This window comes from Vigna radiata, unplaced genomic scaffold (genome assembly GCF_000741045.1).
Source record: "Vigna radiata var. radiata cultivar VC1973A unplaced genomic scaffold, Vradiata_ver6 scaffold_401, whole genome shotgun sequence".
Lineage (NCBI taxonomy): Eukaryota > Viridiplantae > Streptophyta > Magnoliopsida > Fabales > Fabaceae > Vigna > Vigna radiata.
The window spans coordinates 144,136-166,253 of record NW_014541813.1 but is presented as its reverse complement, the minus strand read 5'-3'; the positions used below and the strand labels follow the sequence as shown (position 1 = coordinate 166,253).

The window sequence follows — 22,118 nt, the reverse complement described above, 5'->3', positions numbered from 1 at the left end:
AGGATCTTGTGCATCAGAAAGCTCCGAATATAAGGCATATTTCAGAGTAAGTATGCTCTGCACTTGCCTCTATAAGGGGATCCTGTGCATCAGAAAACTCCGAATATGGTACTTGAATACCATTCTGGCANGCCTGGATTTCTGGGTGCTCTTGGTGAGCTAGATTGTGCGGTAGATAATAAAGTATACTCTGATGGATTCATTGGAAAAGGGCCTAAAATTGATGGTGATAAAAGCCCAAAGTACTATGAATTCTTCGGATATGCTGTATTATCTACTTCACTGTGTCAAATGGAGCATAATTTATTTGTTAAAAGAAACATGTGATCTTTTGTCTTTTACATGATTTGTTAATCAATTTCAAATTATCGTAATAGTACGGACAAAAACTGGTATGTTACACATAATAACAAAGGAAAAAAAAACAAAAGTTAATATCGTTTATGTGTATTTAACGGAATGGACTCGATTGAGACAAATTTTACTACGTTTGAATACAATTGAAACTTTTAAATCACGTTTGGATGAAATTGAAACTTTTTTAACAGAATGAACGAGTTTAACACACTTCAACCAAACTGGAGACAAACCAAACAATTAAGCCTTAAAATTAAAAACTACATAGTAATTATATAGTCAGTTTTCAAAACCCGGTGTGGGGATTTTTAAATTTTTATTAGAAAGTTTGTTTTGTGTTTAAAATGTTTTTTATTAGGTTAAAACCACTTAGGCGTCCCTGTTTTCGTAAGGTCTTCCCACTTTGGTCCCTTTCTTATAAAACATCCCAATTAAGTCCTTAAAAGTGCCAATTTGGTTTAAATGAACCCTTGCCGTTAAAATTGAGTAACAGTGTTAAATGTAGGCAGAGTTGGATGGAGGATGTGTCTACATTTTTAAACGTGGCGGATAACTGAGTGACACGTGGCTATTAATCCATTCATTAGAAACCTTAATTACATTTTTAATTGGTAAAGCATTAGAAGAATGAAATTCTGAGTTTATTTAAGTTGTGAAGGACACCCAGCTCGACGTAGTTAGGGTTCATCAGTGTTGAAGAGGGAAGTTCTACAGTAGAAGAAATCACGATGTCCTTGGGTCATTCCTATTGCTCTTCAACTTGCAATGCATGCGGAAGAAAGCATTTCCGTTCTGCTTCGAGCTCTTAAGGAGATGGAGGTTGGAGCAAGAAAGATGCATCGCTGATCTGCCATTGTGGAGAGAAGAGTGTGCTGAGGACTGCCAAAACGACGAAGAATCGAGGGAAATTGTTCTGGGGTTGCCCTAGGTATAAGATGGGGAGTGAAAATGGAGGATGCAACTTCTTCAAGTGGTTTACTGATTGGGGTGTCGAAGAAAGTGTGAGCTGTGAGGTGTTGGAAGCAAATGATGAGAGGTTGGTGAAGACTTTTGAAAACCAAGGTGTTAAGCAGAGCTTTGATGTGGAGAAAGCTGTTATGGGTCTGCAAAGTTGGATGAAATATTTGGTTGTGGTTGTTAGTGTTGTCTTTATAATGAACATGATTATAATTGCAATGCTCATGAGAAGGGTTTGATAATGTATGTAGATGTAGGTTTTGGCCAGTACAATGTACTTAGTTGGGTTGTTTTGGTATTAGTTGCAGGATCTGGTCTGCAAATGTAGTGTTTCAGATGTAGGTTTTGGGTAATGTTAATGTTTTGTGCACTGAAGATGTAATGCTTCAGATGTTTAAGATGTATAATGTAGTGCTTGATATGTTTAATGAAAATGTTATTTTAGAAAGCATGAGTTCAAACTATTGCACCTGATCAAAGATCATTTATCAAAGTTGTTTACTGGCACATTAACTGATATATAGCAATCTGAATACAGTAACATCAACTGATATAAATCAATCTGAATACAGAAGTAAAATAAGCAAGGGAATTTGAACACTGAAACAGAGATTTTGATATAATTAACAAAAGATAATCTTTCATTATTCATACAGCCAATTACATCAACCATTCTTCAAGTGGCCAATTACATATGGTACCACTAAATCTGGCCTATTACAAAATCTGGTAAACAAAATATGGTTTGATCAAAATGTGGCCTATGACATATTCTACCATTAAAATGTGGCCTGTTACAAAATATTTTAAGCATCAAGTTGTTTGTGTTTCTGGTCCATCTGGTTGAGCTTGAGGAACTGTGTTGGGTTCTCCCTCTTGCTGCCCTTGGATTCGTTTTGGGCAATTTCTTTTGTTGTGTCCCATTCCCTACAGATGGTGCATCTCTTGAGTAAGCCCCCTTTAGACATTTTGGTAGAACTTTTCTTCAACTCCCATTGCTCTAATCTCCTTTTCTTCTTAGGACGACCAGACATTTGTCTTTTTGGTGGAGGCAAGACATCTTGACATTGAGTGATCTCCCATAGATGTTTTCCATTAATGGGGTATATAATGGAGGAATACATCTCTTCATAGGTTGACTTCTTAAAACATACAGGTAGATAGTCCTCCGCAGTTAGGTTGAGGAACTTCATTGCTGTCAATGCATGCACACATGGAATTCCACTGATGCTCCACTTCCTGCAGGAACATGTACATGTATCTATATCCACCACAAAGTTGTCCCCACTTTGGGACACATGTCTGATCTCAAAAAGTTTGTGTGCAGACNACTTCCTGCAGGAACATGTACATGTATCTATATCCACCACAAAGTTGTCCCCACTTTGGGACACATGTCTGATCTCAAAAAGTTTGTGTGCAGACTAGCTGTCAATATAAACAACCATTAATTAAATGATGTCCATGTAAAAATAAACAATTATATACCAATCAAATATTTTTGGATACCTTGGAACCCAGTTCTTTGTTTGTAGTGCCTCCTTCTGTAATCTACTCAGAATTTTAGGACAAGTTGTTGATTTAAAAGAGGTCACCCTTGACCTATTAGCTGCCCATCTCTTCATCATGTACAATCTGATGTCCTCCAACAGTGTAATAATTGGTTTGGTCCTTGTGTTTACTAGAACGCTATTAAAAGCTTCTGACATGTTATTTACCAAGGTATCACTTTGAGCTGTGGTTGTGAACCTTGATCTTGACCAAAACCTTCAACAAGGATAACAATATTTAACTTAGATAATATGAAAACAAGTGTTGTATTAATTAATTTGATAACTAGTATTAAGTAAGAATGACAAACCTTGGAGGAATGGACATCAAATGTTTAAAAGCATCTTCATTAACCTCTTTCATATGTCTCATCTCAGTCTCCCACTGTTGTGGATGGGTTGCTGTAGTTGCCCTCCACATGAGCCTTTTCAAGTTTTTTCCAGGGAATTTTTTCCTGAAGTTGGCATATAAATGCCTTACACAAAACCTTTGTGCAACTCCAGGAATAACATCTTCAACAGCATATCTTAAACCCTATCAATCAAATGCTTAATTAGATGAAGTTATTTGTATAAGGTGAAAATAAAAGAACTAAAAAGGAAACAACCTTTTGTTGATCTGACATGATAGTTAGTCCACAACACACATCTCGACCACCTAAGTCTTCAATCAATAGCTCCAGAAACCATGTCCACGTGTCCTTGTTTTCAACTTCAACAATTGCATAGGCCAATGGTAACATCTGGTCATTTGCATCTCGTGCCACAGCAGTTAAAAGCTCACCATGATGTCTGCCTTTCAAGAACGCTCCATCAAGACCAATGATTGGCCTGCATAAAAGAAAGCTATTTTTGCATGCTTGAAGACATGTGTAAAACCTCTGGAATATTACTTTCCCATCATTCCCATCATTAGGCTCAACTTTTACTTTGATTGTAGACCCATGGTTTCTTGCTAATAACTCATTTGCATAATCAAATATTCTGGTATATTGCTCAGTGAATGAACCTGCAACCTCCTCTGATGCATATGTTTTGGCCCTATAAGCCATATTCTTAGATATGGCTATATTCCATTTCCTAGAAATTTTGTCTCTGATGTCAACACCCTTCACATTAAGATTTTCTCTCACTGTTTTTTCTAGTTTTCTACTCAGTCATTTCGCATTGAAGAGTCTAACCTTGTGTTCCCTACTACAACTATGTTTGTCAACCACAGTCCTCAGTTGCCATGATTTAACCGCACCCATGAAACCAAAATATGCCATCCATTGGCATTCTCCTTTTGAACCCAAGCATCTAACCCTTACTCGTGATTTATCATTCTTGACAAGTTTCAAATTCTTNCCATTCTCCATTGAATAAGTTTTGATGGCATCAAGGATGTNTTCTTTATTCAAAAAGTACATTCCCACTTCCCAGTTAAAATCAACCATATTCTTTGGTTGAGTAAATGTGGCAAAATTCCCATACCCTTCGTGCTCACTGTCTTCATCACTATTGTGAGAAGAAATTAACTCATCAGATTGCCAATCATCATTGAACCAACTGGAATCATCAATATTTTCCTCATCCATATCAGAATCACAACCAGGTAGAAAAGGTTCAACCTCAACCTCCAAATCACTAAAACTTTCACTTACATCACACTNACTTCCTGCAGGAACATGTACATGTATCTATATCCACCACAAAGTTGTCCCCACTTTGGGACACATGTCTGATCTCAAAAAGTTTGTGTGCAGACCAACTGTCAATATAAACAACCATTAATTAAATGATGTCCATGTAAAAATAAACAAGTATATACCAATCAAATAGTTTTGGATACCTTGGAACCCAGTTCTTTGTTTGTAGTGCCTCCTTCTGTAATCTACTCAGAATTTTAGGACAAGTTGTTGATTTAAAAAAGGTCACCCTTGACTTATTAGCTGCCCATCTCTTCATCATGTACAATCTGATGTCCTCCAACCAGAATCAATATTTTCCTCATCCATATCAGAATCACAACCAGGTAGAAAAGGTTCAACCTCAACCTCCAAATCACTAAAACTTTCACTTACATCACACTGAACATCTATATCTACTAACCCATCCTCATTATCCATCTCACCATTACTTTCTTCTGTTGAACTCCAATCACCAACTTCTACATCATCCATCTGACCATCCTTTTCAACCTCAACTTCAACTTCAACTTCACCTGCTTCTACCCTATCAACCTCAGAAGTATTAGCCTGAACTTCATCACCATCTACTTCAATACCATCTCCTTCTGCCCTATCAACTTCAATACGATCTGCTTCTGCCCTATCAAGTTCAACTTCAGCTGCCTTTGTCCTCTGAACATCATTCCCATTTTGCTCACCATCAACTTCCTCAGCCTCACCAACAATTTCCTCAGCCTGACCAACAACTTCCTCAACCTCACCAACAATTTCCTCAGCCTCACCATCACCAGGTACCCCCTCATCCAACTCTTCACCCTCACCATCAACGTTATACTCAATCATGTGAGTGACTTCAGCCTCAGACACATTGTGCACTACGTACAAATGAACTCGTCCATTTATGTGAGCTAACGTGACCATTTGCATGGCACCAACGTCATCAGTCAATGCTTATAGCCTATCATCTAAGACTGGACCACAACCAACAGAATACCATAACTCTTTAAAACCATCGTACCCTAGACTTTTGACTACACTCACTACCACAAAATAACTCCATACGTCAGGATCAAAACAAAGTGTCTCAATTTCCCCTTCATACTTTAAGCAGCCCTCATTCACGAACTTTCCCCCATGATGAAATACTACTTCTATGTGGTCCATGACTCACAACACCGTAAACAAAATTCTACACNTACCAAGAAAATAAAAGGACAAAACACACCGCTTANTAAAGTCATACTGANAAAAGAANCTTATCTATAACTATGGGGGGACAGGGGGACCACAACCNCAAAAANAATACAGCACATTTTCAGACAACCCAAACCCCACATTAAAAAAGCCATCCCCAGATAACAACGTAAACAATCACAATCCAATATAAAATTCATAGCTAAATAATATTGTTTCATCAGATTCAAGACAAACCTTCCAGCAAATTCGAGACAAACCACTTGACGGACACCTACAANCGAGTCGCGATTGAAGTCCAAATAGGGAATGGCCAANCTCCAAACCGCGATTGAAGTCCAACTNTGGATCGTCTCCACTTACNATTGCTAATGAACTTTCAGATGGTACCTCTCAGATCCCTTTTTGATTTACCAGAACCCAAATTCCCCTTTTTTAATTCACTCAACCCTAATTCCCTTTTTTAATTAACTAACCCTAATCCCCTTTTTTAATTTACTAACNCTAATCCCCTTTTTAATTTCATTTTATCAGTTAACTATGCCACGTGCCACTCAGTTATCCGCCACACTTTTTTATGTTGCCACCTCGTCCATCCAACTCTGCCTACATTTAACACTGTTACTCAATTTTAACGGCAAGGGTTCATTTCAACCAAATTGGCACTTTTAAGGACTTAATTGGGATGTTTTATAAGAAAGGGACCAAAGTGGGAAGACCTTAGGAAAACAGGAACGCCTAAGTGGTTTTAACCTTTTTATTACTGTTTAAGTAAACAGTTGTTATTTCTGCTTTTCTATTTTAAATGAATAGATAATAGACTTTTCTGTGGTGGGAATCTACAAACTTAGATCTGAAAATTTCAATATCCTTTGCAAAAGCTCTGATAGGCTAATAGCCTCCAATGTGGACCATAAAACAGGGCCCTTATTTCAAGCCTCTACTATTTACACGTCCCTTCTTTACTACACTTTTATTTAGAATGACATTTATCATTTTTTTTAAAATACTTTTAACTTTTCGTAATAATTTACATATTTCACTCCCATAACCTCACAACTATGCTTCTGTTAATCATTTTTTAACTCCAATTAAATTAAAATAAATTTCACTATTTCAAGTCATTCTTTCGTTTTTTTTATTATTAAAAAATTTTATCTCTTCAAAAAATACTCTTAAAAGTTTGTGTTTTTAACATTCTGAAAAATATACACACATTTTAAAAGCGTAAAACATTAAGAAAATGAAATAAGACTAATTTAACTTAGTCGTTAAAATTCTCACAAGTCTTTGTGAATAAACATATTATTTCAACTATTCTCATTTTATTTAGTTATTCATAAACAATATAATGAAGAAATTTCATACACATGCTCGTAAGTGTACCAAAAGCTGTGATTTTACAAATTCATTGGAAGCTCAATGTCCCTCTTCTCTTATATTTTACTTTAAATTAGTAGAAAGCTTGTTCATTCTTCCCGCAAAATCTTGAAGGAAAACCAAGGATTACAAAGTATATACATAAAGGCACCATGAATATCATTTTCCATTGCAATGTAATTAATAAATAAAAGTAATTCAAACAAAGCCTAATTTTGAAAATTTAACACAAAGCTATCAAACAAAAAGTACCAATTTGTTCCCTTACCTATATTGTCAAAAACCATGATTCAGAATGGTAAATCAGAGATGATGCATTCTACAGGGGCAAGTAATTACACATAACAAACATATGATTTAATTATGAAACCTATTGCCTAAAAAGAATGAGGAACACAGATGCATTCCCCTTCCTAGTTCTTTCTCCAAAAGGGTACTCTTCTATTATAATCTTCTATTTCAGTTTTCACTTTCCTGTTGCATATTGGTTGGTTAACTGCGTACGTCCAATATGAGATAACCTTGATGATGAAATAAGTGGTGTTTCTTCATCAATTTTCATATCAGATGCAGTTCCATTACCTCCACTGCTTCCCTCATTCTCATCAATGTTATCTGGCACGTAAATATCAGATGACTTCTTCTCGAATTTCCAGTCCTGCATGCATGTCACAAAGAATTTACTCAACATCTTAATCAACATTATACAAATCTTAGTTTAGCATTGCCTTAGTAGGATCATGCATCTAACTTATACCAGCAAAATTTTAAGACCTTTGTGTTAAACAAGTGAGTTTAGCATTGCCCTAGTAGGATTATATATTTAAATTGAACTAGTTAAATGTTGAAAGAAGAAAGAAGGATTTGAGACCTTTGTGATCCGATCTGGAATAGTTTCAACAGGCAATTGAGAGGCCCTTACATCCCTAACCTTTATGTAGTTGTACATCACAACTCCACATAGTGCTGCAGAAAAAATATGAAAGGGTAAGGAGGAGGGGGTAATTGAAGAATATTATGATTCAAACAAAACTTACCAATTGCATAACCAATTATGTTCAACCCAGTTATTGTAGATTCTGGGAATATGACAGTGGACAGAGCTATTAATATCCAGTCTTTAAGCACACCAGCAACCCGGATGGTTACAGCACCAGTTCGACCAATGACTAAGAAAATTGAGAAGTTCAAGGCTAGTGCACATATGGCATTGGAAAAGAAGATCCAGAAATTAAACTGAATCTGTGAAACTTCCATTACTGGCTTCTCCAAAAGGTACCAAGGCACAAAGAGAAACACAAAACTGCATATAACAGAGTAAACGAATTTAGCAACACACATGGCATGCAGGGTTTGTTGATAAGCATGCATTCAGACCAAAAATGACATCGCTTATTTGTTTGAGCCAAAAAGTTTGGCAATAAACTAGATTTATGTCATGAATTGCATAATTAGAAAAACTTGGAACATTCAATAACAGGCTACCGATTACCTATACATGTGCATATTGTGAAGTCTGTATTGCCAAAAAAATTGTGCAATTTAAATCTTTGGATATTAAGTCCAGAAGATCATGAATCAATTAGATGGTTACTATTCATTAGTAACAGATTAATTGCCATATTTTCTGTTTGGTTCCAGAATATGATGATAAATACCTGCAGGGAGCTATGTAATATAGGCTTGTAATAGGATTTAAAGTCAGCCCCTTTTTCTGCAGAAGGACTTGTGTTAAGACCAGTCTTAGAGCTTCTGCAAAGATGCCTGTGACCTGGTAAACTGTACCAACTGTATTAAAATGAATTTCCCCATAGGAGGAAATGACAACTCCAACACTGACCAGCAACATGTTCAAGAACACATCACACCTTGCTTTGTCAATGCCGCACAAAACAGCCATAAGGAAAGTTGCCACCGGCACTGAAATATCAAGATTTTGGGTTAACGAAATTGAGCTCAGATGGAAAGAGAAACATGTGAAATTTAAAAAAACATACTCAGAGCTTTGAGCATCTGGATAAAAGCCACGGAGATGTGCAAGTAGGCAGTGTTACCAAACCTGTATACCCAAAGACATTACATATTGCTCGTAAAAATAATTATTTCTTCAAAAGTATTAATATTGGCAGGCATGTGTAAAATCACAAGACAATAGTGCTTGATAACAAAGTAATCTTTCACTTTTAGCACTATGCAAAAGGAGCATCCATAATTTCATAGAAACATCAACGTTTGAAATTTGAATTATATATATTACCAAAAATGAACAATATTCTATGTTATTGAACTGTTCTTTCATTTAGTACAGAATGCAAAGTAATTTTAGGCAACCAATGATCAACCTGATTATACTATATTCTTTGAGGAGAGTTGGTACTCAAGAACATTGAACTTCAAATTAAAAGTATCAGTCTAACAGATTTGTATAGTGAATGCTGGAATAAGAACACGAATAATTGAGAAAACATTTTACAAACATAACAGTATTAAAAGTAGAATTATCCCTGGATGGCGTTGCAATGGGCATACCTTACAGCAGTCAAGCTGACTGCTTTCTCCGATTTAAACCATCAACATTCATTCTAGCATATACAAAATTTATTGAACCACACTTGACTTAACAATTTCAGATGTAATTAATTTAATAATGAGAGGCTTCAGATGTTACTGGATCTTACGTCAACATGCCTAACCCAGTTAACTTTTCACATCTCAAAACTGAATGGTAAAGAGAGAGATCAATAATCAAACAAGGTCAAATTAAGAACAATTAAGAAATGAGTGAACAAGTTATGTACAGAAAAAAGTACAGTTAGCTGCAGTGCTTACCAAAGACTAGATGCAAAGAAAGCACTTATTGGTACCACACAAGTTGCGTAGCTGCCACAGGAGGAACTTTGTTTTAGAAAGAAGATTGACTAAGGACAAATATAACTCTAGAAGGATTTAAATCAATGGCACACTCACATTTCAAATGTCATTTTGACAGGAGACACAATCTGCAATAACAAAAACAAAGGGATATAGATGAGGGTAGCAACCAAATAATAAGATGACGAAACATAATCAAGCTTAGGGATGATGGATGGAAAAATGTTCTAGCATAGAGTGTAGGCTTTATATTGTATGTAGAGTACAAAATCCTAGTGAAAGCAAAAAATGTGTGTATGTGCAGAGATAAGTAAAAAAAATAATCAGAAAAGCCATACGAACTACCCCACAAATTCATAACATTCTCTTCTGTATCATACCATTCATTTGCTTCCTATTGTTTGTCATCAGTTGCACATAACATCGTGGAATTCACATTTAAAGAAACAACCCATTACATATACCAACTTGTACGTAATGTAGGATGTATCACTGTTAGCTGCAATATATTCTAAGAAGCTAACATTTTAACTTTTGACAGCAACAACAAGGTTGACCAGTATATGAGCAAACTCAGCTTCAAGAACTGTGGTTCAAATCATGTAATCAATCAGTATCACTTATTTTAGGATCTTCCTCCTCTTTAAACGAATATGTTCAATTGATGAGTGAGATCTCACAAGCAGAATCTCAATTCGAATTGGGTTCCAACATACAATCTCTGGTTGCTAATGTAAGTGAGAAATCACTCCATTCTTCACCGAAATATATCAACTCTAAGCTAAAAGCAGGTAATAGTTATAAATATTTAATTAAGGAACTAATTAGTTCATGTAATTAGATTAAACCGGTGTGATGAGGATCACAGAAAGAGTCAACTATACACAATGCTAACCCAACAACACACCCATCGCGCTCTCATCTTGCAGTGAGTGGTAGTACTAATAATGACGACAAGGACGTGGTGCAAGTTCACAAATCAACAATATCAATCACAGACAAACTAATCATTAATAACCAAAACAAACGAAGACTTTAGTAGAAAAGGAAGGGTTACCTTAAAGACCCGAACAAGAAAAAATGCCACTGCCCCAGAGAATGCCATGTGAATCATGGTGAGCGTTATGGGAAGGGGAAAGTTAAAGTATTTCGGCGACAAAACCCACTAACAAAACCAAAAAAAAAAAAAATAGCATTAGCTAACTAACCATCTTTCTTTTCTTAAACCATGGCCAAATGGTGAGTACCTTGTTGTACAAAATGACGCCGGATGAGAGCAAGATGTACACGAACAAGTACACATATGTTAGAAAAAGAGGTTTGTTAATCATTTTATTTGGTGGGTTTGGACAAAGGGGAAAAAGGGTTTCAACACTAAGCACTGTGCAATGGCATGTTCCAAACGGCACTTAGAGCGAAACCCAGATACCAATAATCAGTAATAATGGTAAAAAATTATGCTTTAATGGAGAATGAGAATGATGTGGATCGGATCTGTTTCTGGGGTACCCTCAAGGGAAAGGGAGAATGGTGAGAGGGTACCCAGTTGATAGAATATAGATATATTATAAGAGGAGGAGAAGAAATATTACAGATTGCAAATTGGGATGATGGAAATCTGAGAGGAAAGGGACTGGGGTGTGAACGGAATAGATGAATGTGGTAGGTAATTGGGAAGTGGCTGAAGAAAGTTACCACTTTGGAAACAAGTGAGTCATTAATGGGAGCTTCTTCGTGCCATGTGCCTCTCTCTTTCTCTCTTTAGCATTATGCTGCTTTTCTCTGAACCATTTTACTTTCCATTTTCTCAAAAGAAAAACTATGGTGATGTGAACTGTAAATCCCACCCATTCTTTGGGCTATGGAGGGAGGGAGGTACCAAGAAAATTAATATAACTTTACTGATTTTTTTTTTATTTTCATTACACTATTTGTTGTAATTATTACTTCTCTGATTTTATTTCAGCTTCTTTTTTTAATATGAAAATTGTCATTTTTTATTTTATTCATATGTAATAGTGGAATGGCAAAATATAAATTATGAAATAGTATAAAGGGGTATACGTAGAAACATAACATATCCCATCCCCCTGCTACTCATAGAGAAACTTATCGTAGCAATATTAATTTAAAAGAAACAGTAATTTAAATAACATGTAACTTTTATAATTTCATAATTAATGTCAATATTGTCAAAAACTCGTAAAACTAAGAGATAGCGTAAAGAAGGATAATGATATTTAGAAAATATTTTTTTTACAACATTTGAACATTGATTATGTGTCAATATGTGATTGTCAAAAATTATTCCACAATAATGTTTATAATTATTATTGATTGTGGAGTAATTTTTTGACCTATCACAGATTGACATATAATCAATGTTCAAATGTTGTCAAAACAATGTTGTCTAAATATCATTATTCAGAAAAAAATTCTTTATTGAAAAAAAAAACATTGTTGTCTCAAAACGTGATTTTAAAGAATTTGAATAAAATATTTATTTTTATAAAGTTGAATATATATTGAAAGAACTCCAAATCTAAATACTCAAATTCAATTTTTTTAAAGATACTCTTCTAATCAAAGTTTTATTTGAAGAAGACATTTTATGCTCAAATAAACTAAACGTGGCAGATAGTAATAAATGTGATAATTAGTATATTTAGTAGAATGTGTTATGCTTTTTATTTGGATGAGCTTGGACCACATGGTCTATTTATCTTGTTAATTTTGTTTTATTATTTTTATGGTCTATTTATCTTGTTAATTTTGTTTTATTATTTTTTTATTTAACTTATCATGATTTACCAATATCAGTGATCAATATGATTTTTTTTTGGTCTTATAGGTTTGGATCAAATAAACGTTGATCATGGTGGTTGAGATGTATTAAAAGTTTTATATTGACAGAGTTGAGATGTACTTGGACATTTTCAATACATTAGTCTCTTACACTTAACATGTCCTATGTTAAAATGTTTTAGAACGTTGTCATAATGTCAATTTTTGGCCTGATTGTCATGATGTTGGCCTTCAGTCTTTGTTTTGGTTGTCATGTACAAAGAAAAATTGTGTTTTTTTTAATTATGTACCCATATATATATATATATATATATATATATACACTAATCCCACAACATCGAGAAGCATAACAATGAAGAGAATTGATTGATGGATGTCAGACCTATAAGAGTCCAACAATTGACTCCTCTGGCATTAGATATTGGGGGATGCAATTGTTGAGATTCAAGAGGTGGGAAATGAGGAGTCGTAAAGAAAATTTATAAGTAGGAGATGCATTTTTGTCATTTGATCATTTATTGCATTCATTTCTCAATTGTCAAAATCTTTTTTAAGAGTTTTCGATGGTTTAATACCGACTAGTATCAAGTATGTCTTCTACCAATTCCAATATATAAGTTAAAAATAACCTAAAGCAAAACAGTAACAGGTCATCATGTGATTCTTCACGAGTGCTCACTCATCTAAGCTAAAAAATGTTCATAAAGACAAGGGAAGTGTCAATCAATGAGGTGGTTGAGTTTGAGTGGCTTCCTAGGACTAGGTAGTAAGTAGATTCGAAAGATGTATACATGTAAGTTTAGTTTAGTTTTAAGAGATTAGGACTTGATAATGGATAACAAAATAAAGTCTAAAACAAAACATCTTTAACGATGTGTTTGGATTTAAGATGAAAGTTTGTAGAAAATTATATATATGATAGATTAAAACAATGTTTTAATGGATAAAATTAGATAATTACCATTTTATCCTTGAGAATAAATGTTATATAAATTTTATTATTATTTTTATTATTATTATTATTATTATTATTATTATTATTATTTTCATTATACAATTTTTTTCTTCCTTCTGAAGAACACTCCTTCTTCTTCAGTACATAAATCACACTACCTTTACAGCCTCAAGATCACAACCCAAGAAATAACAAAAAATTATGGACTTTCAATTTAGTGTGAAAATAAGTAAAACTGATTGACACTCATAAAATCCACAAACAAAAATACTCACAACAAACCACAAACAGGTGAAAAGAAACATCACAATCGATTCTCATGGAAGATTGAATCGATTTAATATAAATATGTGGAGAGGGAATTGATTATGTGTTTATGATGGAAGATGGAAATCAATTCGGTTCAGGTATTTGCATTTTTTTTTTTGTGTGAGATAATTGATTCTCTCATTCTCAAAATCCACTCTCAGTATATCTTGCATTATTTCTTTCCCGTCATACCCCAATTATAGTTTTCTTTTTTTCTAAAATTAAAAATAATGTTATGAGAATCGATCATATGTGTTACACTTTCAAAAACTAAAAAAAATACATGGCAAGTTTCTCACGTTTTTGGATTATCATTCTTGGACATGGATTATGAATGTGCACACACCATATCATAATCTCATCTCATAAATCTTTAAGAACTACAATAAAATCTCAAAGTTTTCACTATCAAAATATGTGAAAAAATCTTTAAATTTATGGACAACAATGTTTTTCTTTTCTCATAAATTTTCCACGATAAAAAAAAAATCACAAATAATTTGCTAGTAAAAATTGTTTTTCACAACGTATTTTTTTTTTTTTGGATAATCTCTAATTGATTTTTTCCACAGTATGGATAATTTTCAATGACTACTTCTCTTCATAAAAAAATAAGAACCTTTTCAAAGATATTTTTAAGCATTTGACCTAACAAATTGACACACATATTTAACAACAAAATATGTGAAAAACATGTATTATTTTTCTTAAACATTCATACAGTCAACTTAGTATTAAAATTGATAATATACATTTTCAAATACCTAATATAATTAAAATTTTTATGACATTCACACATTAAGAAAACTAACTTAAAAAACGTTATTATTATTTTTTTATATGTTACCACTTATTTATATATATGGTTTGAGAAGGATGTTTGAAGAATCTTTGAAAAGAAGAAGAAAAAGAGAAGAAAGCAAGAAAACGGAGATGGAACAATAAAAGAAAGAGACAGATTGTAAAAATAATTCCAAACTTGTGAAAATTTGAAATTTAAAAAAATTTAGAAATGAGTTTGCATATTTTTTTTTTAATTTATTATATATTATATTGAATCTTTAATAACCAGGAATGAAGATTTAATTTTTATGTATTATAGGAGGTGCTGTATATTTAAACATTGATGTTTATACTTTCTATAATTCCTCTCATTGGATTCTTTGAAAGATGCAAAATTAGATGAATAGCTAACTAGATAATAGTAATAATTTTTGGAACAATTTTACAAGTAAACCTTTGAAAGTTTCTTTCTGTAATTTGTAGCAATAATTCAAGAACTAAAAATAGAACATAGCTAGAATTAGAATGAAGATGACAACCTTTGAAGCTACTTTTTTTAGGAGTTATACATTTCTTGAAAGATGACTTGGAGGTTAAACCAAGGTTACAAAAATAATATATAGAAGAACCTTTCAACATCAAATATGTCAATTTCTTACTATACCACATCAATAAAAGAAAGTGGTACTGTAGCTTTTCAAATATTTTTTACTATTTTCATATCTTTATTATTAAATAAATACAAATAACCATTAAACTTGGTTAAATATGGACGATTTTGGTTTTAGTCCCTCTTTGAAACTAAGGTAAAATTTAGTCCTTCAACTTTAGAAAACTCTGGTTTTAGTTTTTTTTACCAAATTTTTTTAACTTTATGTGTTGGTTCAAACACGTTTCTTAGTTAACATTGAAACAAAAATGTGTCAAACAGTGTAAACAATCCAAATGCTATAATGAAACGTGCTTGAAACATCAAATAAAGTTAAAAAGATTTGGTAAAAAAGACTAAAACTAGAGTTTTCTAAAGTTAAAGGACTAAATTGTACCTTATTTGAAAGAGAGACTAAAACCAAAATCGCTCCAAAGTATAGGGACTGAAAACATATTTAACCCAACTTAAAAATATGCTGACTTATAAATGTAATTTAAATACATTATTGCTTTTAAATAAGACTAAAAACATGTTAACTTTAATTTAATTTACCTTTTAATATGTAAGAAATTTTATAATCTGACTCAATTTATCATGAATTGATAGATTAAGTAGATTCATGTTAAATATTCTTTTTATATAATATGAATGGGGACATTTTCTACAATGAACAAGTTTTTAGAATGATGTTAAGGAAAAAAGATAGAAAGCATTGGTTGTTAAAATAGGAGGTTGACTTCAAGATGGGTGAGAAAGAGTAAGCATTGCCATTTTCACATTATAGAAATTATCGTAATTCCTATTTATAAACTAAGCTTCACAATTATTTATAAAAGATGAGAAAGAGAATAATCTTTCAATAATTAAATAATCAATGTGAAATTGTAATTATAACTTTTAATTAAAAGATTAAATTATTAAAGTGTTATGTTAAAAATTAAAAATAATGAACGAGTAAATTTATTTGTACCGATTTAAAATATTTGAAAAATAGAATTCTAAATAATAGAGAATAGAGTTAAGAAATTAGTGTTGCAAAGGGTTGTTTGTTTCTGTGTATACTTTTTCTGAATTGGGTTTATTGCAGAACAATCTTCGCAGAGGTGAGAAGAGAAAACCCTAATCAGAACGATATATGGAAATGTGGATATAGAAAACATTAACCAAACAAAAGCAGCGTTCTTGAGGAAATTATTCCGTTTCCGTGGTCTGTCGTCGTTATCGTGGAGGTTCGGTGGTGGCCGTGCTCGGTGGGCATTGGTTCTTTTCTCGTGTGCGAAAACATTGGCGGAGTGCTATGATATTGGCTGTTTGAGATTAAGGTATGCAGTATTTTATTACTAAAATATTTTAAGTGGGTTAATTTTTTTGTCTGGTGTATTGTAGTTTTAAGGGTTTTTGGATTCACGAAGGGTTTAGGGTTAGATTATCCCGTAATTAGTGTTTTCAGGATTTTTCTTCTTCTCATAGGAACCAGGAAATTTGTGGCTTTTACCTTGTTCATGTTCTTCATTAACTTTGGTTTTGAGTGGGTTGATTTGGTTGAGCTAGATAGCAAGAGAGAGAGCGAGAGAGAGAGGGTTGAGATGGATAGCAGGAAAGAAAGGGTTGAGTCTGGAATCACGGAAACCGATTTTTGTTTTCTTCTTTGTTATTGTTAATACCAAATTGATTGGTTGGTTGACTTATGACAGTGGAAGCATTAACTGATTGTAAAATGCTTTCAAGTAATTCCCTGGTTTGGTGTATCTGTATTCTTACAAGTCATCTGAAATGTGGAATGGGGGACAAGAATGATATCGAAGGAAATATGCAGAAACTGATCCTACAGATTAGGACAAGCCCAATACTCGACTAAAATGCCAAAAAGTTCACTTTTAAGGAATGGTGGGATAAATCAAGAAACACAGTTTCCAAATTGGATGTACCCAATACAGACCATCTAACCCAAAAAGTAAAGTCGTCCAAGTGTAGTTTAGACCTTAGAAGGAAGTTTGGAATTACAGATTGCCTTCACTTCTTTGAACCTTATATTCTTTTAACCGGGAAGTTGTTTTTCTTTACACATGATTGCAGCCAATTTGGGCCAAATTAGTTATTTGGTTAATCAGATCTGTAATCAATAGTGTGTTTGCAACATTTTGCAGATTGAATAATGTACATGAAAGAACTAAGCAAGGCTATATGTACATTTTTCTTGTATATTTTTCTTATTATATTAAGTTTTCATCTCAACGAATAAAATCTGTATAAAGATAATAAACCTTTCACAGATCTATTTTGTCCATATAGCAAGTAGAAAATAGAAAATGTATTAATCATGACAGACTATGCAGTAGCATTGTTTACATTCGGCAATTATGTTTCACAGATAAGTGAAAAAGATTCATTGATAGAAAAGCAAAGTTTCAAGATACAAAACTTAAGATAACCTTCCTTTGCTCCAATGCAAAATATACTTTAAAGCTTCAAATTAACAAGCATCTTAATTGGTACAAAAGGATTTCACCATTACAGTTAATATAAGTCACATGAGGTCGTTTTGAATTTTATATAGTGCTCCTATAGTAAATAAGACTTTTCTATTAGGCAAATTTGTTGGCATCTTTCATGTGAAATATCTTGCCGGGTAGGGGTTAAACTAGGATTTGTCCTTTAACTTTGGAACAGTTTTTGATTGTTAACATATAAAAGTTTTGACAAAAAGGAAGCAAAAGTTTTGTTGCAGTAGTGCAATTTTTGCAGTCCTTTGATGGAACTAATATGGATATGTATTATATTTCGTGACTTTACATGTGCTGTAGAAATATTGAGTGTGCTTGTGTTGTGTGAGCTCAGCTGTAGCCTAATCAGTTTTTAAGCATTATGCAATAATTTGAATAGTCCAAACAATTAGAGACCACTTACTGCAATTAAAGATCTACCAAAAGTTGTTATACAGATATTCTATGTGAAATGTTTATATAATATCTTACAGCAAAAGGGTACGTTGAACTGAAATTGAGTATTGTCTAAAGCCACATCATCAAGTCTCCAAAAGACAAATGCTTAGAATAAGAGAAAAATGAAGAAGCTTACAATCAAATGAAAAAATGGATAGAACAAACATTTGAGTGTCCTTGAGACTAACCATGTCAAATGAAAAGCATCTTCTACTTCGTTAAATTTTTATTCTGAAAGTCACCATAAAACCAACCATATTAGTCGTTGGTTTAGTGGGTTAAGAGAGACAAAACAAAGTTCTTGTTTTGAATTTTAATTTAAAAATTCTAAAAAACATCTACCACCTGGCTCTTTACTTTCTGGGTATCTAAACAAGATTACCTGCCGACATTTTTATACCCACATGTATGCGGATATTTTTCACTTTTATTTTTTTAATTTTAAATAAAACATTTAAAAATGATTCTTAAAAGATAAACTCATAAAATGTTGTTTTTAAAGTATAATCTAAATAAAATTGCATAATAAAATATTTGTGTAAATAAATTTGGTCCTGCTGAAAAAACAAATTTAAATAAGTTGTATTGAAAATTATCAGTTCTAAAAGAATTAACCTTTTTAAAAACAACTTTAATTTCGTAAGTCTAAACAGAAAATATAAATGTATAGAATCAAATTCTAAAACATTCTTCAATGGTTGAAATGGTTGATATTTCTCTCACCAATAGCTTTATCATCATTTGGATTTGAAAACATATCCAAATAAAATTCACTAACAATGGGTAGTAGGTAAAGTTAGATACTATGATACTATGAACCATCCCATTAATAAGTGGGTAATTAAATTATCCATACCTGTTACTAGTTAGTATCCCTTAAATAAATCCATTTAATATCCTTTACAAATTTTTTCGCCATCCCTAAGAATAACTATTACGAACAAAATATGGCCAAAAATTCCTTAAAATAAATTATTAAAATTTGCGAGGAAGAATATTTTGTTGGCTCAGAAACGGAGGAAAGGGTGTCAGAATTTGAAAAGAAACTAGCAGAAGTAGATATTAGCTTTGTGCAATCACATATCAACGAGTATATAACTTAGCAGTAATCCATCAAATTACATAATAAACTTTTAGTTTTAGTGACCGGTTATGATATGATTTCACATTGGGGTTTGATTCTCTATCCATGTTTCATAACATATATTGAATGAAAGTTGTTGATTAAGGTACTTGTAGACACATGTGCTTTTTGAGTTTTGAGTTTAGGGTTTTGCAGTTTTTTGTCATAAGAATGGATTGTGGAGGGCTGGCGAAGGGGATTGAAGAGTTGAAAGTGAAGGAAGAAAAGGGTAATCTACATGTTCAGGAACAGGCACAGGGTCAATTGCAGATCACTACCTTTTCTGAACTTGTCAATGAGGTCGACCTCCATTTTCAGATCATTCGCTTTCCCAAACAGGTTTTCCCTCATCAAACTCTTCTTGTTTCAATAGATTCAAATGAAAGGCAAAATAAGGTGTCATGGATTTTTTTTTAACTGGGTCATTCACCCAAATGTATACTTTTGGAACAAAATAGCGATAACTCTGTTTTCACTTGCATACGATTTGGAAGCATGGGATTTTAATAGGGTAATTTGTGCTGTAAACTTTCAACCCTGTGATATTTTTCATCTCTTCCAAAGGTTTATCTGATTTGAATGGTTAATTAATTATCGTAGATATATGTGTGGATTGGTTACAACTCTGCAAAATTTGGACACATGTATGCAGCAGCTCCCACTCGTCCTGTAAGTTGTCTCATTCCTTTAAGCTCAGTGTAAGAGTATTTTTTGAAAGATTGTATAAGGATTTTGATCTATGGTGATACACAGAGCAATTCAGTATCTGTCACTTCCATACTCGGAGGATTTTGTGATAACACAGGGTCTGGCATTGCTCATCGATTAGGTAACTATTGTGTGTTTGATTTTTCTATTCAACAACACTCAATCTCACATTCCAGAAATTAAACATGATTGGGGTTCACGTTCAATGGAGTTGGAATGGTTTTGCAAACGCACCGTGTCTTGTTTGACAGTTAAATATTCTAGTTTATGAATTAAATTTATCTGTTTCTCAGTGTTAAAGACTGGTCTCAACATAATTTTGGCTTGCAGTATTCCAAAAAATAGCCCCATGCTTGAGGTATGGTCTCTCTCCCACTCACTGTCACTTATGTATGTTTGTGTTTTAGCGCAGCGATGTTCTGCTCCTTCTAAATGACTTTCTTACTGCTATATGTTCAGCCAACTTCTCAAATCAAGAAAGTGATGCCCTCTCAAAACATATCTAAGAATTTATATTGTTGTTCTAACTTTCTACTTGGATATAAATAATCATTTTACAATTCTTGCATAGTCAGTTACTCGATTAACTTACTAATACATAGAAATTTGAACACACTCACAGGTTCCTAGATCCATTTAGTTACAAGAAGGGAACTGGTAAAGCCGTAGTGAGTCAGTCACCTAATTATCTGGATCAACTCTTTATTTTGGGGAGTTGCTAACTTGTAAATAACAAATAAGAGGGAAAGTTTGTTAGAGGAGAGAGAAGCTAAACCTCTTATATTGGATAGTTCAGAGGGACAGAGGGGCAAGGACAAATCCACTTGGTGAATATTGGGGACAATTGCCCCAACAAACATTCAATTTTTTTCTTAATATAATGTATATATGATATTACAAATTGTCCCCATAATTTAAAATTTGTTATGAAAACTACCGTAAAAATTTGTCACTGAGGGTATGTGTGTTTGTACTATCAGTTAGAGTTATTGCTTGGGGCCATAGGAATTTACCTTTGCTGGGAGTGTAACACTGTAAAACACTATTTTGCCTAGCATGTGCTGTTACCTATTATTAGGCTTTTGGCATTACCTATATGATTCGATTGAAATAAAATACCTGTAGTTTATGATTGATTTTAAATTTTCCAGTTCTTGTGATGTTTTAAATTGTACCTTTGCTTGAATGGCGTGAAGTTGATCTTACACTCCCCGAAATCCTATAGTAGTGATGGCTTACCCTTTTTGCATCGCCATTCACTATTTTCATCACTTCAATTTAAAATTCTCTATTATTGATTTATTGCAACTTTCATGGATTGCAGATAGAAGCTGAGAAAATATTGATTCAGAAACTCATTAGTCTGGGCTACACCAAGTCCAGATTGGGAGGAACATCTTTGTAGCACGGGCTAGAGAGACTTCTATACATATCAAACCTGCATTATCCTAGTTTTTTCCTACCTGATTTAGCAGCCATGGTTTGTGGGTTATTGAAGACTAGAAGCATTAGAAGCAGTTTTACTGGACATCACAACTGTTGAACAAATAGGCATTTTTTCTCCTCTCCATCATAGGTGCAGTGTATGAGAAGACTTAGGATTTTCAAACATTATAGGATTCTTAAACGAAAATTCAAGCAGATCTTCCGAATTATTCTTATATCAGAATCCTTGCAGGTAATGAAAATGATGCTACATTACTATAGTGAATGCGTTTTTTTTTTTTTTTTGTCTTGAACCTGTATCATTAGGGAACAATTGCTACTCACCATGATGTCAATTTTCAATTAATGACCATTCGTATGACATCAATGTCCCTCCTCACATGGGTTTTCATCATCCCATTGGGTAATGAAAGTGA

General features: G+C 33.2%; 3 protein-coding genes across 4 annotated transcripts; 1 reads left to right on the top strand and 2 right to left on the bottom strand.

The window, feature by feature from the left end:
• Window positions 1-2,120: 2,120 nt before the first annotated feature.
• Window positions 2,121-3,916, bottom strand: LOC106778334. Its single transcript, XM_014666284.1, has 4 exons — window positions 3,512-3,916; window positions 3,176-3,399; window positions 2,824-3,081; window positions 2,121-2,649 (listed from the first exon to the last, which is right to left on the bottom strand). The coding sequence occupies exons 1-4, from the start codon at window positions 3,914-3,916 to the stop codon at window positions 2,121-2,123; spliced, it is 1,416 nt and encodes a 471-aa protein (XP_014521770.1).
• Window positions 3,917-7,267: 3,351 nt separating this feature from the next.
• Window positions 7,268-11,844, bottom strand: LOC106778348 (probable sugar phosphate/phosphate translocator At1g48230). Its single transcript, XM_014666311.2, has 9 exons — window positions 11,227-11,844; window positions 11,037-11,144; window positions 10,076-10,107; window positions 9,938-9,988; window positions 9,106-9,167; window positions 8,767-9,028; window positions 8,146-8,411; window positions 7,980-8,074; window positions 7,268-7,766 (listed from the first exon to the last, which is right to left on the bottom strand). The coding sequence occupies exons 1-9, from the start codon at window positions 11,308-11,310 to the stop codon at window positions 7,575-7,577; spliced, it is 1,152 nt and encodes a 383-aa protein (XP_014521797.1). The 5' UTR covers window positions 11,311-11,844; the 3' UTR covers window positions 7,268-7,574.
• A 4,668-nt stretch (window positions 11,845-16,512) lies between these two features.
• On the top strand, window positions 16,513-22,063 carry LOC106778332. Of its 2 annotated transcripts, none has more exons than XM_022776155.1 (6): window positions 16,513-16,805; window positions 19,695-19,887; window positions 20,149-20,217; window positions 20,302-20,377; window positions 20,550-20,614; window positions 21,581-22,063. In XM_022776155.1, exons 2-6 carry the CDS (start codon window positions 19,720-19,722, stop codon window positions 21,659-21,661), a joined length of 459 nt encoding a protein of 152 aa, XP_022631876.1. In that variant the 5' UTR covers window positions 16,513-16,805; window positions 19,695-19,719; the 3' UTR covers window positions 21,662-22,063. The 2 variants fall into 2 exon arrangements, with proteins under 2 accessions (XP_022631876.1, XP_014521765.1); XM_014666279.2 differs by having other exon boundaries at window positions 16,515-16,805; window positions 19,705-19,887.
• The last annotated feature ends 55 nt before the right edge of the window (window positions 22,064-22,118 follow it).

Excerpts from the sequence above, each read along its gene's own strand:
- LOC106778348 (XM_014666311.2), bottom strand. The coding sequence starts at position 11,310 with ATGATTAACAAACCTCTTTTTCTAACATATGTGTACTTGTTCGTGTAC. Across the intron at positions 8,412-8,766 it reads TATTACATAGCTCCCTGCAG|TTTTGTGTTTCTCTTTGTGC; the intron begins GTATTTATCATC and ends TGTTATATGCAG. Across the intron at positions 8,075-8,145 it reads CATAATTGGTTATGCAATTG|CACTATGTGGAGTTGTGATG; the intron begins GTAAGTTTTGTT and ends TTTTTTCTGCAG.
- LOC106778332 (XM_022776155.1), top strand. The coding sequence starts at position 19,720 with ATGGATTGTGGAGGGCTGGCGAAGGGGATTGAAGAGTTGAAAGTGAAG. Across the intron at positions 19,888-20,148 it reads TCATTCGCTTTCCCAAACAG|ATATATGTGTGGATTGGTTA; the intron begins GTTTTCCCTCAT and ends TAATTATCGTAG. Across the intron at positions 20,218-20,301 it reads CAGCAGCTCCCACTCGTCCT|AGCAATTCAGTATCTGTCAC; the intron begins GTAAGTTGTCTC and ends GGTGATACACAG.